Here is a 17,213-nt window from a genome sequence, read left to right as displayed (position 1 = left end):
CGGTCCGTGTCATTCAAGTGTTCAAATAATTCAGTTTTTGCTCCCAAAATGTTTTTTTCTTTAGTAGGAAAAAAAATACGCAACAATTTGAAGGCTTGAGCAGGTCAATAATTCATGCCACCATTGATTTTGATACATTTTCTTTTTGTAGCAACAGTTTAAAAAAAAAAAATCACACAAGTTGAGTATATTAACGGTCATATTCATGTTTTTTTAAAAATTCAACTCTTCATATATTTTCAACAATTTTATCCCATTTTTTTCATGTTTTATATATTTACAGTGCCTTGCGAAAGCATTCGGCCACCTTGAACGTTTCAACCTTTTGCCATATTTCAGCCTTCAAACATAAAGATATAAAATTTACATTTTTTGTCAAGAATCAACAATTGGGACACAATCGTGAAGTGGAATTAAATTTATTGTCCATTTTATACTTTTTAAAAAAATAAAAACCTGAAAAGTGGGGCGTGCAATATTATTCACCCCCTTGCGTTAATAAATTGTAGCGCCACCTTTTGCTGCAATTATGGCTTCAAGTCGCTTGGAGTATGTCTCTAAAGGTTTTGCATGTCGAGAGACTGAAATTCTTGCCCATTGTTCTTTGCAAAACAGCTCGAGTTGAGTGAGGTTGGATGGAGAGCGTTTGTGAACAGCAGTCTTCAGCTCTGCCCACAGATTCTCCATTCAATTCAGGTCTGGACTTTGACTTCTAACACTTCGATGCGTTTATTTGTGAACCATTCCATTGTAGATTTGGCTTTGTGTTTTGGATCATTGTCCTGTTGGAAGATAAACCTCCGTCCCAGTCTCAGATCTTTTGCAGACTCCAATAGGTTTTCTTCCAGAATGGTCATGTATTTGGCTCCATTCACCTGACCATCAATTTTAACCATCTTCCCTGTCCATGCTGAAAAAAAGCTGGCCCAAACCATGATGCTGCCATGACCATGTTTGACTGTGGAGTGTATTCAGGGTGATGAGCTGTGTTGCTTGTACGCCAAACATATCGTTTTGCATTGTGGCCAAAAGTTCGATTTTTGTTTCATCTGACCAGAGCACCTTCTTCCACATTTTTGGTGCGTCTCCTAGGTGGCTTGTGGCAAACTTTTTATGGATATCTTTGAGAAATGTATTTCTTCTTGACAATCTTTCATAAAGAACAGATTTTTGCAGGGTACGACTGATTGTTGTCCTATGGACAGACTCTCCCACCTCAGCTGTAGATCTCTGCAGTTCATCCAGAGTGATCATATGCCTCTTGGCTGCATCTCCGTCTTCTCTTTGTTCGAGCTCAAAGTTAAGAGGGGCGGCCTGGTCTCAGTAGATTTCCAGTGGTCTGATACACCTTCCATTTCAATAGTTTGCTTGCACAGTGCTCCTTGAGATGTTTGAAATTTGGGAAATCGTTTTGTATCCAAATCCAGCTTTAAATTTCTCCACAACAGCAACTCTGATCTGCCTGGTATGTTCCTTGGTCTGCATGATGCTCTCTGCACTTTAAACAGAACCCTGAGACCATCACAGAGCAGGTACATTCATACGGAGACTTGATTACACACAGGTCGATTCTATTTGTCATCATCAGTCATTTAGGAAAACGTGGATCATTCAGAGATCCTCCCTGAACTTCTGGAGTGAGTTTGCTGAACTGAAAGTAAAGGGGCCGAATAGTATTGCACACCCCACTTTTCAGGTTTTTACTTGTTAAAAAAGTATAAAATATCCAATAAATTTCATTTCACTTCACAATTGTATCCCAATTGTTGTTGATTCTTGACCCCCCCCCCCAAAAAAATTATATCTTAGTTTGAAGGCCGAAATGAGGCGAAAGGTTGAAAAGTTCCGGGGGGTGGAATACTTTCGCAAGGCACTATAAATACAGTTGAAGCCGGAAGTTTACATACATTGTTTGATACTCAAGTCAAATCAGACTAAACCTGAATCCTTTTTCAGGTCAGTCAGTATGACTGAAATAATTTAATTTTGGTAAATGCCGCAATATTGAGACAATTTTTTTAGGGAATTTTGTATTATTTCCTTCTTGTTTACCAGCAACCAGATCGGTTGCACTTTTGCCACTAGCTTGGTTTTGAGTTAATTAAGTCATGAATTGACTTGTATGGGGTTAAGTACAGCAATCTTTTTTTTTTTTTCTTTATTGAATTTTGGTGAATTAGACAGTTTTCTCTTTTCTGAGCATTTATCTCATTTTTTTACGTTTCTCAAGGACAGGAGTTGAATGACTACCCTTAAACCAGTGTGTCTTCCATAAAACAAGTACTTAAAGTACATTTTGCTTGGTGTTGAAAAAGCAAAATCTGCTTGCAGGCCTTCGCCTGGTGTTGTCCTTCCATTTAAGACCTCTAGATGCCGCCTTTGTACTTAACTGACTCATAGCTCAAGGAGCGAGACGGTGACGTCATGACAAACCATGTCCAAACCGTCTGCGCATTTGAGCCAAAAGCCCAAAACATGACGCTCGCTCGCTCGCCACAGTATCTGCTGGACTTCGCTTCCTTTCTCGTAAAGCTACACCCGCGTCTCCATAAATCGTGGAGGCGTGCGCGCGTCCCGCCGCAGGACCAACTTGACACATTTGAACGCGCGCGTAAATACGCAACGCTGGCTCCATTTTGACATCATGGACGATCGCTGGACCCTTTCTCTTTCCATCTGATGGAGGCGGCGCAAGTGCACCCCCATCCAACCATCCCACCTTCCATCCATCTGTGAGACTGAGCCATCATCGCGCGCCAAGCTCTCAGCCTCCATCTCAACCATCCAAGGATTTTTTTTTTCTTCGAGCCTGTCTGGAGGACAACAACAACACGTCAATGGCGGACCCTCTCTTCCTCTTCATCGCATGCTCTACGCTTTTAGCCTCTTTACGGTGCTGCCTTGTGTGCTCATGTTCAAGCAGCATTGTACAGGGCTATGACAGCGTAGAGAGATGGGCGTCCGTCGGTGACATCATCCCTGGATTTTTTTCCCCAAATGAGGTTTTCTGCGCGTGGATCAGTCCGGTTTTTTGTTTTCTCTTTGGTCCATATCCTAAGGTTGACGACTGGATTTTGACCCACATACGGAATGCAATGCTTCACCCTTTATAGAGCAAGTGACTAAAATAAAAACCTTAACCCCATAAAGACCTGGCGTCCACATACGTGAACATCACATTTTGGGTCATGTAGATCACAATATTAACATTTTGTATTAAATCGTGGATGTGATGTTCATAGATGTGGACGCCAGGTATCAATTATTTATTTATATATGGTTACGAGAAGAAGTTATTATTATACATGCATATATACCAAAACGTAAAAATACATATGTCGCCCAAAACACTAGTTTTTCCCCCCCCCATAGCATTTAACTCATTGCCTGCCATTGACAATGATAAACATCAATTTCATTTAAACTGGGAGGACTGACTAAATACTCACGTTTCAGTGTCATTGACGGCGCTAGACGTCCAATCCCTTTTTGACTGGAAGCGCTAGCAGCTTACGATTGCAATCATTCTGCAGCCTCTTCCAGTCAAAAATGGATTGGACGCCAAGCTCCGTTTAATGGCAGCCAATGCGTTAAAGAGTGCCTCATATATAGGCCCTATAAAGGGTTAAAACTCAGAGAAACCCATCTTGCTGAGGCTCGACTGTGTTGAACATCTCATTGATTGATGCCCAACACCACCACTGGTTATTAATGGAAGCATTGATGGTTTCCAAAGTGGAATGGTTCTCTCTCAGTAGTCACCTTCACTGGCATGCCAAAAATGACCGATTTTCTGTGCGTGTTGTTGGATAAGTATTCGTTTCAATCATAAGCGGATTTTAAGGGGGGCAGGCCCCCCCTCGTGGCCTAAAAGTATCATTGCATGAAATCGACTTTCCTATATATAAAAAAGTTGTAAAGCAATAAAACTGCAACAAAAATGAATGAAATGAACAAAAAAAAATATTTTTATAATGGGTCAAAATGATTTTTCAAACAGATCATGTGACTAGCACCTTAGATGGTCATTTGCTCTGCATATAATTTTCAAAAAATGGCGAAAAGTATTGCCTAAGCAGCCTGATTTAGAATTACCCTCAAGAATGATGGGAAACAAACGCTCATTGTCAACTTATTATTATAAATATTCTTGTAAGTTAAATTTATTGCTGACACTGCCTTTCGGGGTCCTCAACATGCTGTGTCCCCCCTGCCCCAAAAGTCAAACTCCGCCTATGGTTTCAATGTAATTTTGTAGCCAAGGGCGTAGGTTCAGTCTCAACATGGGTAGGGATGATCTAACAGCATAACCTACATGTACACTTTTAGCTGGGGATGGGACATTCATAACACTAAACAGATTGTGTAGACGGGGGTCAGGGCTACATTTCTCACGAATATGAACCTAATTAATTGATATAGGCTAAATGATCAAGGCAAAATAAATTAGTATTGTCTCGTGCTGATTTTCATATGTATTGGTTCAGGTGATACACCGTTCCATTCAAAACTTTGTTTTCAAAAACTAATCAAGAAACATTTTGAAAACTTCCAGATAAATGTCTGGATTTTATTCGCAAATTTAAATTGCAGTATTTGAACGTAACTAATATTAACATACACTATAAATACTAACTTGTTAATAATCTCTGAACTATCCAGGAATGCAAAAAAAAAAAAAACACATTTGTCTCAAGACAACTCAACGGTGTCTGTCTACAGTAAATTAAGAAATTAATTATAGCTGAAAAAACGTCTTAGTCAGGGAATAACAAAAATAAATAAAAATTCAGCCTTCCTTCAGGTAAAACGCTACTGCTTTTGTCCACAAGCACAGCCAAAACCAAGAAAAAATGAAAGCTCCTTTGGGCTTTAAGACCACATAATTGAAATTTAAAAAATTGAGTAATAGATGACAGTTTAATTAACGTTAACCACATATAGGAGGACATTTCTCTCTAAGCAGCTTCCTACTTGAGTTTTGCAGGTTAGCAAATTCACACTGTTTAATGTAAGCTACCTCTGATGTGGGACGGACCTTCAGTAGCAAAATTATTGATGTGTTCCCCACCTCCACAACATTGACGTCTTTTTGCATTACTTACAGTAGCTGCTGCTGCTGGCCGGAAAAAAAAACGTCTAATATCCCTCCTCTGCAGAGGAGGTGGCATGATGTCGACATGTATGTATTTCTTTCGGGGCTGTAAGTGCATGTGTGTGTGTTCAAGTCATCAGCCGATCAAATATCCGTTTGAAGGGGGAAATAGCCTGGCACATTCGGCAAGTGAAAAGGGGTAAATGTAAGTCTGAACGTGATGAAAATAATGAATGTTAGGGTCAATTCTGTCCTTACATCATAATGCAAGATAATCAAAATCTCCCATATAACTGAACTCATAATAAAATGCACATAATGTTGCTTAAAAGTTGGTAAGGACAATTTGAGCATCCTGAAAAGTTGGTAGTTTTATGTCCCTGCCGTCACAACGCAAACCTACGCCCTTGTTTGTAGCCCATGATGGTTGGTTAAAATGCTGAGAAACAAGCATCTGAGTATGCTATAGTAGTTCAAAAACCTTTCCTCTTTTCTTAAGATCAGATGTTTTTTTTTCATGTGCTGTAAATAGTAAGAAAACTATTCACACTAATGGTGTGAATCACTCGTGTTATTCTGTGCATGCAGGGAGAAAGGCATTTCACGCTATTATAAACAATAGGCCTACAACTGTTCTTTGTGTTCAGCTAAATTATACAAATACAGATTTGTGTCAAATTACTATTTACCCTATACTGTATATTTTTTTAAGTAACAATATAATAATCCACAAATCGTGGTTAAAAATGCTGGGATACAATCAGTTGCTCTAGTGTTTTCTATCTCCTCATTTTTTGAGTAAAGTATTCACTCTAATCATGTAATTGTGCCTCAGAGTTGTACTTTTCTTCTGTTGGGATTAATGCTGAGAGATGAACATTCACTCTATGTGGAGGATATTGAAATCGATCCTTGTGTTAAATGAATGCTGAGTGACAACAAAAATGCTGGTGTGCATTAAAATAAAAATCTTGTAAATGGCGTAAGACTAATATTGACATCCATCGTTTTTTGGCAGCAACAGCTGCAAATTTTGAGATGGGCTGATACAAACACAAATGCTGAATGACAATAATTCACGAAGTTATAGTTGTATTGGCACTTCCCTATCCTTTTTGCCAAAACCAAAACTTCATATTATTGGATTTTGCATTTTTATGTATGAATGTTGGGTGACAAGTACAGGATTTGAACCCAAAATGTACTTTTTGTTTTGAAGGTGAATGCTGAGAGACGCTCATTTATACTGTTTTATCCAACAACAACAAAGAAAATGCGAATGCCAAAAGCCTAGCGAATCATAATGTTGATGGGATCATTGTAATGCTATTTTGACTTTTGAGAAAATATTAACACCAATGCTGTTGTGCTTCAAACAATATTTTTGCTGTTGTATCTGTGCTGGTCTTTAGAATTGTTACGATACCTTTAGTCAAGCATCAAAATACATGGGAAAATTTACTTATGTTGTTATTCGCACCTACAACCAGTGTGTTATTTTAGTTTTTGTAATAAAATGTGATTCGTACAAAAAATTAGTAACAGCACCTTCTTGCCTCTTTTTCATTCATATAAACAACCAAATGCACAAAACGTCCATGTTTTATTACAAAAATGTTATTACAATGGCATTAGAAGAGGGAAAGTCCTTTTTAGGGTGGGGGTCCCTGGAAGAGAGGAGATGTGTTCAGGCACTTGACATGCTCACTGACTGCAGCTCCCACAAGGCTGCAGTCCATTCTCATTACAAGAAGTGCACTTAAGGGCTTTGAAGGAATCCGTGAAGCAGTTGCGAAACACGGACATCTTGCTGCCATGGCACGTCGGGCACGGGACGAAGGCAAAGCCCCCGCATCTCTGGCACATCTCGGGGTCCTGCACCCGCTGGAGAAAAGACGCCAATAAGTTCGTATCCAGTTTATCAGGAATGGCGGTACAATGTATACTTGTGTCATTTTTACAGTACAGATATTTAGCATTGGTACATTGATATTTGCACATCCATAGTTTGAAGTATATTGGCAATTAAACATTTTAGATGGAGGACAATGTTTCGGCAGTGATTAGAACGAGAGAGAGTTCACTGCTAGTCTGCTACACTCAGGTTGGGTTGCTAAATCAATATCTTTAAGAAGTGTCGAGAATTGGGGTTAGGGTTCGGAAATTTCAATTGTTAGACCCAGTGTGCCTCCGTTTGAGGTGTTTAAATATTGTTTGTATTCTTTGTTGGTGGGACGTTAATACTTAGCATGGAGCGCTAAATTAGATAGCGATTATGCTAATCCATGTCTGAAGTGTCTGTTTGTATTGTGTTTTGGAGAAGCATATTAGCACTTGAGTTATTGTAAGATAGAAATTGTCTCATTTCTTTCAATGAAGAAAACGAGCATAATAACACAAACGGAGGGAGAAATCCCACATAAAACTGTGACTAATTTTCTGGGTAAATCTCTGTGGTAGATGGACCCCTGAAACCATGTAGAATACATAGTGAATCAAATCGGTTTTATAATATTAGTGTGGACCACAATGTACTGTAAATGTTTTGGGTTGGCATGGAGAAATACATTTGCTGATGCCGGATCAATAAAAGCCCTCCATTATTGATGGTCCGTTATTGACTGTCCTGATATTTTACACTGCTCGTACTTTGATGCCGCGCATATGTGTATAGGATAATAGGATTTTATAACTAACCTCAATTTTTGTTAGAAGATCTTGCAGTTCTCCCGATTCATTCATGCTCAGTATCTTCTCAGCACCCTGAAAATATATGGCGGAAAACACAGACAAGGCTGAAAAAGCAGTTTCTGCTCTTGCACCTATCTTTAAAATAAACTGCTGTATTTTAGGCCAAAAGAAGTGTTGTGTTTGATAGAACAATATGTCTATAAGCTGCCATAGCATTTTCATGGCACATTAAGCCCCCGAACATTAATTAATGTCTAATATTTAGTTGTTGTTTTTTTAAAGAAAATGACTTTATCAAAATATTGACTCGCATATTTTTTAAGCTTTTAAACAAATTATGTACAATGAAAAAAATTAGTGTCTGTAAATAGGTCACGGATATCTACCTCATAACTATCGCTTAGTTGTATTTATTTTTTTTTTTTGTTACTGTCGCATTTCACCCGATATTTTAAATGATGAATAATTGATCTAAACAAAGAACGCTGGGGGGAAAAAAAAACGTTTAAAAGGGTAAATATTTTGAAAAAGAAAATCTCGACCACTCTTTGATATCTGCAATTTCTGCATTGCATCCTTTGTTATATTATCGTGTTTCACCCATAAAATCCCCAAAAAGTCCGGCTGTGGCCATTCACAGCTGTGTCTTTACACTCATTGATACACATGGCTACATGGAGTTTACAGATCGAAACAAGATTAGTACGCGATAATATCTCATTAAAATCATGTTGTCTTTAATTACGCTCTCTCATGCTCTCACCTCGAGTTAGGGTTTAGGGGTTTCAATTTTTTTTTTCTTTTTTTTAAATGCCCCCCAGTTCAAAGTTTTTTTTCCCCCGGAAAATTTTCCAATTTTCTAAGCTTTCCAATGATGTATCACATGTGCATATAGCACAATTTTGAAATTTGGCCAAATCGGGGGTCTCAGAGCAGAACGTCAAGTCACCTGAGTCTTTTCCACCGCATGTAAATATAATGCATTCATCAGTAGTGTGAGAACATTAAAGTAATGCTATTACAATAATTAAAATTAATGTAAATTTTATATTTAAAAGAACACTTGTCACTTTAGATAGAAAATGATGACATTTAATTACATTACACTTATCGCTAGCACTGCATAGTTGTGTGAATTCAAGTTTTCAATTTCAAATTATTCAAAAATATATTAATCAATAGTGATACAATAATTTCATTAGAATGCACCATGTTTAATTCCTCTCTCAATGAAAACAAAAAGATATTGTTGATTTCAAAATGCATTCACCTTCAGAGCCGCTTATCCTCACGAAGGCTGCGGGGTGTCAATTTCAACAAAAAAACTAAATGTTTGAGCTCATACTGAGGGTTGGATTTTTTTCATATAAAAACACTATTACACTATATGAAATATTAAACCAAAAATAGGTGGTGTTTTTGTTATATATTGTAATGATTTTATCATTCATTCATTATCTGTATTGCTCATCCTCATGAGGGTCACATGGGTGCTGGACCACATCCCAGCTTACTATAGGCTGAAGGCAGGGTACACCCTGGACTGGTTGACAGCCAATTGCAGGGCACAAAAAGACAAACAACCACTCACACTTACAGACAATTTGGATTCTTCAATCAACCGTCCTAATCTTTGGGAATCCGGAGGACACCGGAGTAACCAGAGACAACCCATTAAAAAGTTACCATTTTTGTGAACCACAAGATCCATACATTCATCCATATCTTCGTGCTGGAGCCCATTCCATTTGACTTTGGGCATAAGGCAGACTGCATCCTGAACTGGTTGCCATACAGATATGGACAACAAGTCGTACTCCCAATCACACCTTCGCTGAGCGGATAAGGCTCTCACGCTGCCTGTGTCAAAGGCAGGCGAATGCACCATCACCACGAGTGACCAACCTAAGATTTACAACTAATATTTTTGGACCTTAAGGTGCACCTGACAATAAGCTGCCCTACAAATTTTACAAAAACTTTACAAAATTATTTGTTAATACATGGGCCACACATGGACTATAAACACAGACTTTCTTCTTGTGTCCTGGAATATTTACCCCAAATGAAATGCAGCTTCTTAGCACATTAAAAACAATCCATGAATGAGCCAGAATGGTCTCTAAAAGCATGTGTCCAAAGCGGGAGAAAAAAATGTGCTTATGCATTCACTCACATCATTGGTGGGATTTTTAGGGGGAATCGTTCTTCGTTCATCATGTTACAGAAACCTGGCATATAGATAAGGGTGGGTACACTTTTTTTATTGACTTTACTGTACTTTACAGTTGCGTTCAAAATTATTCAACCCCCACAGTGGATATGTGTTTTTGCAAGTTTGACATTCATTTTTCATCTTATTTATAATCATATCAAATAATGACATGTCAAATAGACAAATACAGTGGGGAGAACAAGTATTTGATACACCTTTGGCAGTGTATCAAATACTTCTTGTACTTGTTGTGTACCTCTGAAATAACAAAAATGTTTTTGGGACTATTCCAATTAATGGCCTTTCTGTGATTACCTACTTGACAAAATTATTCAAACCACCACCCCCAAGTCCACTACTCTTAGGAACAAAGGTTTCCATCAGGTGTTGTCAAGCAGCTGATGAAAGCATCTGTAGATGTGAACGGCACCCTAATGAGCAGCAATTAGGCATATTTAAAAGGACTGTGACGCATATTTAAAAGGAGTGTGACACATGGCCATCTTTACAACATGGTGAAGTCCAAGGAATGGTCAAAAAAGTTTAGAGAGGAGGTCTTTTAACTTCATAAACAGGGATGTGGAGATAGCAAAAGGACAAAAAATTTCAAGAGACACAAAGGAGAGCATAGTCCGCAAGTTTAAAGCTAAATGCACAGTGGAAACGCTACTGGGCGTGGCAGAAAGAGGTTATTGTCTACAACTGCTGTGCGATACCTGAAGCGAAAGGTGGAGAAAAATTCCCAGGTGAAAGCTGATGAACTACGACAAGACATGTCCTAGGAAGGTGTTCAGGTTTCCTCCCAGACAATAAGGCTCACACTGCGAAATGATGGCTTCCATGCAAGAACTCCTAGGCACACCCCCCTGCTGATTCCAAAACAAAGAAGAATGGCAAAAACCATGTGGACAAACCACAAAGGTTTTGGGATATTGTTCTCGGAAGTTATGAGACCAAACTGGAACGTTTTGGGCCAATGTATCAACGGTACGTGTGGAAGAGAACGAATGTTGCCTATGAAGAAAAGAACATCTTATCTACTGTGAAGCACGGTGGGACGTCTGTCATGCTATGGGGTTGTTTTGCGTCTTCAGGTACCGGGAATCCTCAGCGTGTGCAATGTATTATGAATTTAGTTCAATACCAGGAGATCTTGGATGCAAATGTCATGCAGTCATTGACAAAGCTGAGGCTTGGGTGAGGTTGGACCTTCCAACAGGACAATGATCCTAAGCATACCTCAACATCGACCCAATCTTGGTTGCAAAAGAAGTGCTGGAAGATTCTGGAGTGGCCATCGCAATCCCCAGACTTAAATCCCATTGAAAATATCTGGTGGTACTTGAAGAAGGCAGTTGCAGCACGCAAGCCCAAAAATGTTAATGAACTGGAAGCCTTTGCCCATGAGGAATGGTCCTGTGGATCACTGCAAGAAACTGTGTCAAGCAATGCTTCACGTCTAAAGGATTTTATTGTCGCAAAGGATATTGTACTAAGTACTAAAGTTATACATACCTAAGGGTAGGGATGGGAATTGATACGATTTTTACGATTCCGATTCCATTATCGATATTGCTTAACGATTCGATTCTTTATCGATTCTCTTATCGATTCTAATTTCGGGAAAAAGAAGAACAAACATTTTGATTGGCATCAAGTTTGTTTAATCAGAAGTCACAACCTTACAAACTCACAACGAGGTCAAAAGAGGCCCAAAGCCTCAATGTTAACTGTGGCAATAAGTGGCAAATGCACAAGAATGTGTAACATTTTACTGAAACATTTTCTAATAGAAATAAAAAATATTGGTATATTTTGGCATATAGGTTGTTGTTCTGCCTTTGGCAATGTCCCCAAACTTTTTCCTGTGAGGGCCAAATAACTTTTCCCTTCTCTGATGAGAGGCCGGGGTCAGTTTGTAACAGAAAAAGTGTGACGATTGCAAGAGTGTGAAATGTAAAAAAAAATACTGTTTTTCAGAAAGCCACAATCAAATAACCCTCTGTGGATTCTTCTTGGAACAAAAGTAAATAAAATAAAAATAAAAATATAATATAATAATAATAAATAATAATAGCACTATTAATTAAATAGATAATAACCAAATAACCCTGTCTGAGTTATTCACTGAAAAAGGCCAGGAAATAAATAACACTACTGAGGGAGAAAAAAAACAAAAAAAATTCAAAATGCTCTCTGGAATTGTTCAGGGGGCCGGACCAAATATGGAACCGCGGGCAAGTGGTGGCGCCCTTGCGCTTCCTCACGCAAAGAAGAGCGCGAAGAAGAAGGAGAAATGCCGCATCCGAGCCAGTGAGCGAGTTAGTGAGAAAGGGAAACACTGCCACGAGCCTACGTTCTTTGTTAATGTTAATATCTACAGAGGCAACGCCTGTATGTATCATCTTTTGTGTTGTTGTTGTTGTGTTTCCACTTGCGATCGGACACTTAAATCCAGTTGTGTAGTGGTTTAAACGATGGGCTAATGCTAGCGAACGCATGCTAACTGTTTGTTATGACTGTGTTAGCAGCTAATCATCGCTGATTTACGTTGATGCGAACCTGTTTGTTATTGGGGACGAAATTGATTTGTTTCATTTCTATTTTTAGTTTCAAGTGATGGTTGAATAAAGTCAGCAAATTATACCAACGTCTTCTGCATCGTCATTTGGGAGTTTAGCTAGCTGTATAGCCAGGACTGAGCCTGAGCCTCTCGGTGAGGACATTGCAGTCTATTCCCTCCCGATGCAGTTATTTCCATCTCGCAATGACTGCTAAACTATCGTAACCTTTCATTTTCACCCTTTTTCCTGGTGAAGTGTAGCCAAACTTTGGAGCGAGTGGTTCTTGGCGCCATGCTAGTTTGATGCGTCTGGACAACTAGACACGTCACAACGCAATATGCATCTTTAGGGATCGTTAAAGGGATCGTTAAGGCTTTTTCATTGTGATGTCGAGGCCTCGAAACACTCGGAACCGGTTCCGAATTGGAATTGGATTTCGATTCCCATCCCTACCTAAGGGGGTGAATAATTTTGTCGATGAAGTAATCACAGAAAGGCCATAAATTGGAATATTCCCAAAAAATATCTTTGTTATTGCAGCTGTATTTGCCTGTTTGACATGTCATTATTTAACGTGATTAATAACAAGATGAAAGATACTGTAATTGTTATAAGAAAATAGTTGTACTCTTTCCAAGAGGGTTTCATGCATGTAAGGTACTGACCCCGAGGTAGTGGCCGTCAATAAAGACGACAGGCAGTGATGGAGGCTCTCCAACCCGTTTGCACCGCTCCTCTAGCTCCTTGCCGTACTCGCTGTCCAAAGCGATGTTTCGCTCCACAAATTTGAGCCTGTGGTTCTGGAAGATTTTGCGCACCAGCTCGCAGCGTTCGAAAGTAGTCCTGACCACACGGAAGCTGGTGGTGTAGATCACCATCCGACCGAACTCCAGCAATAACTCCACCTGAGAAGAAGAAAATGGAACTTTGCAATTTCAACTGTTTAAAAGAAATTTTTGATCTACAACACCGACATCCACGGTTCAGGGGGCTGCTGGAACCTTCTCCAGCTATAGACAAAGGCAAATCACAACCTGAACTCATTGCCAGTCAGTCGCAAGGCCATGTAAGCCTTGAGCATGACTGGGAATTGAACCCAACGGCCTGCACCAAAGTCAGGCCACTCACCAAAATGCAACTTCATTCTTTAAATAAAATTGCCATTAAAAAAAAGAAAAATCATAACATTTGGCCATGGAAAGAAGATTTTATCAAAGAGATTTTAATGGAATTTGTTTGACGATGATTGAAAATGACAATGACAACATTTCCCACATATTTTGCACCACTGATTTATATTTTCTTTATAACTCACACATTATGAAAATCACACTGCTATTTAGGTTTTAATAAATTTAGAGATCTGAATCAGAATACTTCAGCCTTGTTGCAAGTCAGCTCCCAACTGCGCTTTATTCTCCTTACTATAAATTCCACTATAGCGCTAAGTTTTGTTTTCCAGTGTAGTTGCGTGTTTCCAGCCTCAACGGAAGACAGGGTCAGCACAGAATTAAAGATTAATGATACATTGGGTTGAGTGTGTCAAGAAAAACTAATCAGGGTAATGAATTCTCAGCACTTTGCTTTCTACGGTAGCAATGTGGCACACAAAGAGCGCCTTGTTCCTGCAAATGGAACACAAGCTGAACAGAGAGCTGAACAGGAATCAGCACGTTTCAATGCTGAGGGGAATTGTGCATACTAACAGCGAGATTATCTTTGTTTTCGTAAATAGCAGGAAAAATCAGTAATCTTGTTTTGATGTCCAGCAAATCTGTGAGAATACCAAGAGCCAGTATGGTGGACCTCATAGTTAAGACTTCTGGCTCACTAATTTGATGTTCTGGATTTGAATCCAAAACACCAAAATAAGCGTCTAAAGTTCAGTGACTCGAAATTAAGTTCTGTGTGAAGGTTTATCTAAATATGCCCTAAAAAATTACGATACAACGCAAGTGGGAACTGTCAAATCTTAGGTAAATGTGCTTGTTCTTTGTCCTCCAAGACACGTGTTTGCTGAAACCAGGCCCTGCTCTACTTTCAATCAAACACAACCTCTACGACCTGTAGAAACTACATGTTTGAGCTGCAAAAATGTATCAGTTTAAACCTAGCAGAGGCTGTAATATGGGAGCAGTTCCAATGAAAGCAGACAAAATTGAAAAATTACGTGATTGGCTCTCTGTATTCTGCTTTACAGAATTGCAAAGATATTTGTAATCTGATTAGAAGTGGTGAAGTAAATGCATTCTTCCTACTTTTGGGGAATTTGAGGAAATTCAGGACTATAAAATATGATAAATGACCAAAGAAGCCATAAGGCATTTGCCTTTCAAAAATCCCTATCAACCAAAAAAACTAAAAATTGATGCACCACCCTGCTGACCGGGGTATTGCATTTAAGAGCTGATATTTGTAAGCATTAGTGAAAGTCTCACAACAACTATGTTTAATTGATTTTTTTAAAAAGCTGTTTTTTTCTTGCTTGTATTGAATTTGCCTATAAAAGAACACTCAAATGCTTTGTGATGAAACCCGTCATGTGAAAATTTCTGAGGTGAGCGTTTATTTAAAAAAAACATTTACAAATTATCCGTTTAAAAAATTTTGAAAATATTTACTCATTCCATCTAGAGGGTGTCGTAATTAATTTAGACACCATGCTTGAAGCGTCTGGTTCGGGTCGAACAACTCAAGAGCAATATCATTAAGGTTAGAGCCAATACAGAGAAACAACAGCTCACACCTAAAGTAGAGAAAATCTTAAATCTTCTATTAACCTACCATGCATGTTTTGGAATGTGGTAAGAAACCATAATACCTGGACAAAACCTCCGCTGGCGTGGGGAGAAAATGCTAAAGCCAAACAGGTAGGCTAAAGCGCAGATTTGAACCCACAACCAGAGAACTACCATCTCTAAACATATAATCATTTAAAAAATGCTTGCAGCTCACAAGGTTTTATTTAGGGTCAATAAAATAAGAAATTGCGTAATTCTGAAATGACAGGAAATTTGAAGACAGGATAACCATGATCTTTCTCTTTGTCAATTTAATTTCGATTATCAAACAAAAAATAAAATCTATGAAAAAAATGCAATTGCCATAGATATTATAAATGATCAAATGAAAGAGGTTTTTCCTTAACAAGTTCTGAACTTAAATAAATGGATGAATATTGACCATATTGATATTGAGCTGTTTTTCTATATTTTGAAACATTAAAAAAAAAACATGAAAAAGGTGAGGTAATAAAAGCACTTACACTGTTGGAATGGGGAAAGTTTTCAAAGAGCGTCTGACCTGCGCTCACTTTGTGCTTGACCCCCCTCACAGTGCCGTTCTTACTGAGTATGTTGACCCTTTTGGAGGTGAATGTCCGATCCTTAGTGGCCCCTGCGGCATACACCAGCAGCTCATCTGGTTCGCTCTCACTGTCATCCAGCTCGGACCCGAGGAACCCTCCAAATGGGTGTCCGTCCCCGCTAGCCGCTGAGCTGCTGGTGCAGTCAGAGTCGAGCGAGTCGCAGGGCCCCTCGTCTTTGAACATCTCCTTCAGCACACGGCCACTGCTTCCCGAAGCCACCCGGAATCTCACCCGCTTCTGGGGCTTGGCATGACCCTCGGCCGCCGTCCCGTCCATTTTCAAGCGCCCCTCTGCTCTGCTTTACATCATGGGGCGCAATTTGGCAGGACGGCCCCTTCCTTCTTGCTCCGAGTTGAGTTTGCCATGGATTTAACGGCGTCTTTTAATCCGATCTAAAAAGGGCCGCCGGCCTAAGCTGCCTTCTAGTCACACTCAGCTGCCATTCAATTATGCATGTGTTGTTGCTGCGGCAACCCGGCTGGCAAAGTAAGGTGATCACGGTGTGTGCATTATGCATCTGGCTTTACACAGCTATCACCCAAGCTCTGACACACGACTTTTAATGAGCCGATGTGGTGCGCTTTAATCAAACCACTGGGCATCCTTGACATTGACCTCATCTACACACCTCCAGCCACAAATCATGAGTGGAACAACTACTGTATTAGTCAAACTTTTTATTTTGGTTACAGACAGATAAGCTAGTTCATCCAAAGACGAGGAAAAATGTCACCATGAATACCTCCAATGGCTAAAAGGAAAAATGTGATGAGGACTGTAGTATAGGGAGTGGGATTTGTTGCAACTCCAATGGAAATATTGCACAGCAGGCTTCAATGTGTGATCGGATAATAACGTCTTTGTCTTGGTTAAGCTGCATAAAGCTCAGTGCCCAAGGTTATCTTTGTACTCCATGTTCCAAGTCAATATTCCTTTTCGCGCAGCAATTAACTAAAAAGACACATCTGTTTTTTCCCCGAGCAACTTAGCAAAACGAGACGAAGGAATTAACCAGTTTACTTGGCTACAGAGAGCAATATGACTAATTATGACAGTATGTCAAGAGTAATACAGTGGTTCCCGTCGAGATACGAGGGACTCGACATACAAATTCTGGTCGTTCTAAGCCGTCGTTTGACCAATCTTTTGCTCTAATAATTGCTTTAATTTAGTGTTGGGGGTAAAAAAAAAAACATCTAAGTAACGACTTCTGGTGACTGCCTCATTGTGAACCCTCATGATCGTCATCCTGAACAACCTTCTAGGTGCTGGACTGGGAGG

At 39.3% G+C, this 17,213-nt stretch overlaps 1 protein-coding gene across 1 annotated transcript; it reads right to left on the bottom strand.

Annotated features, from left to right (window-relative positions):
• Positions 1 to 5,026: 5,026 nt before the first annotated feature.
• On the bottom strand, positions 5,027 to 16,313 carry grxcr1a (glutaredoxin and cysteine rich domain containing 1 a). The gene is made up of 4 exons (XM_057851173.1): positions 15,831 to 16,313; positions 13,231 to 13,470; positions 7,793 to 7,858; positions 5,027 to 6,979 (listed from the first exon to the last, which is right to left on the bottom strand). The coding sequence occupies exons 1-4, from the start codon at positions 16,206 to 16,208 to the stop codon at positions 6,800 to 6,802; spliced, it is 864 nt and encodes a 287-aa protein (XP_057707156.1). The 5' UTR covers positions 16,209 to 16,313; the 3' UTR covers positions 5,027 to 6,799.
• Between the last annotated feature and the right edge of the window lie 900 nt (positions 16,314 to 17,213).

This window comes from Corythoichthys intestinalis, chromosome 11 (genome assembly GCF_030265065.1).
Source record: "Corythoichthys intestinalis isolate RoL2023-P3 chromosome 11, ASM3026506v1, whole genome shotgun sequence".
In the NCBI taxonomy this organism is placed as follows: Eukaryota; Metazoa; Chordata; class Actinopteri; order Syngnathiformes; family Syngnathidae; genus Corythoichthys; species Corythoichthys intestinalis.
This window is presented reverse-complemented; position numbering and strand designations above follow the sequence as displayed.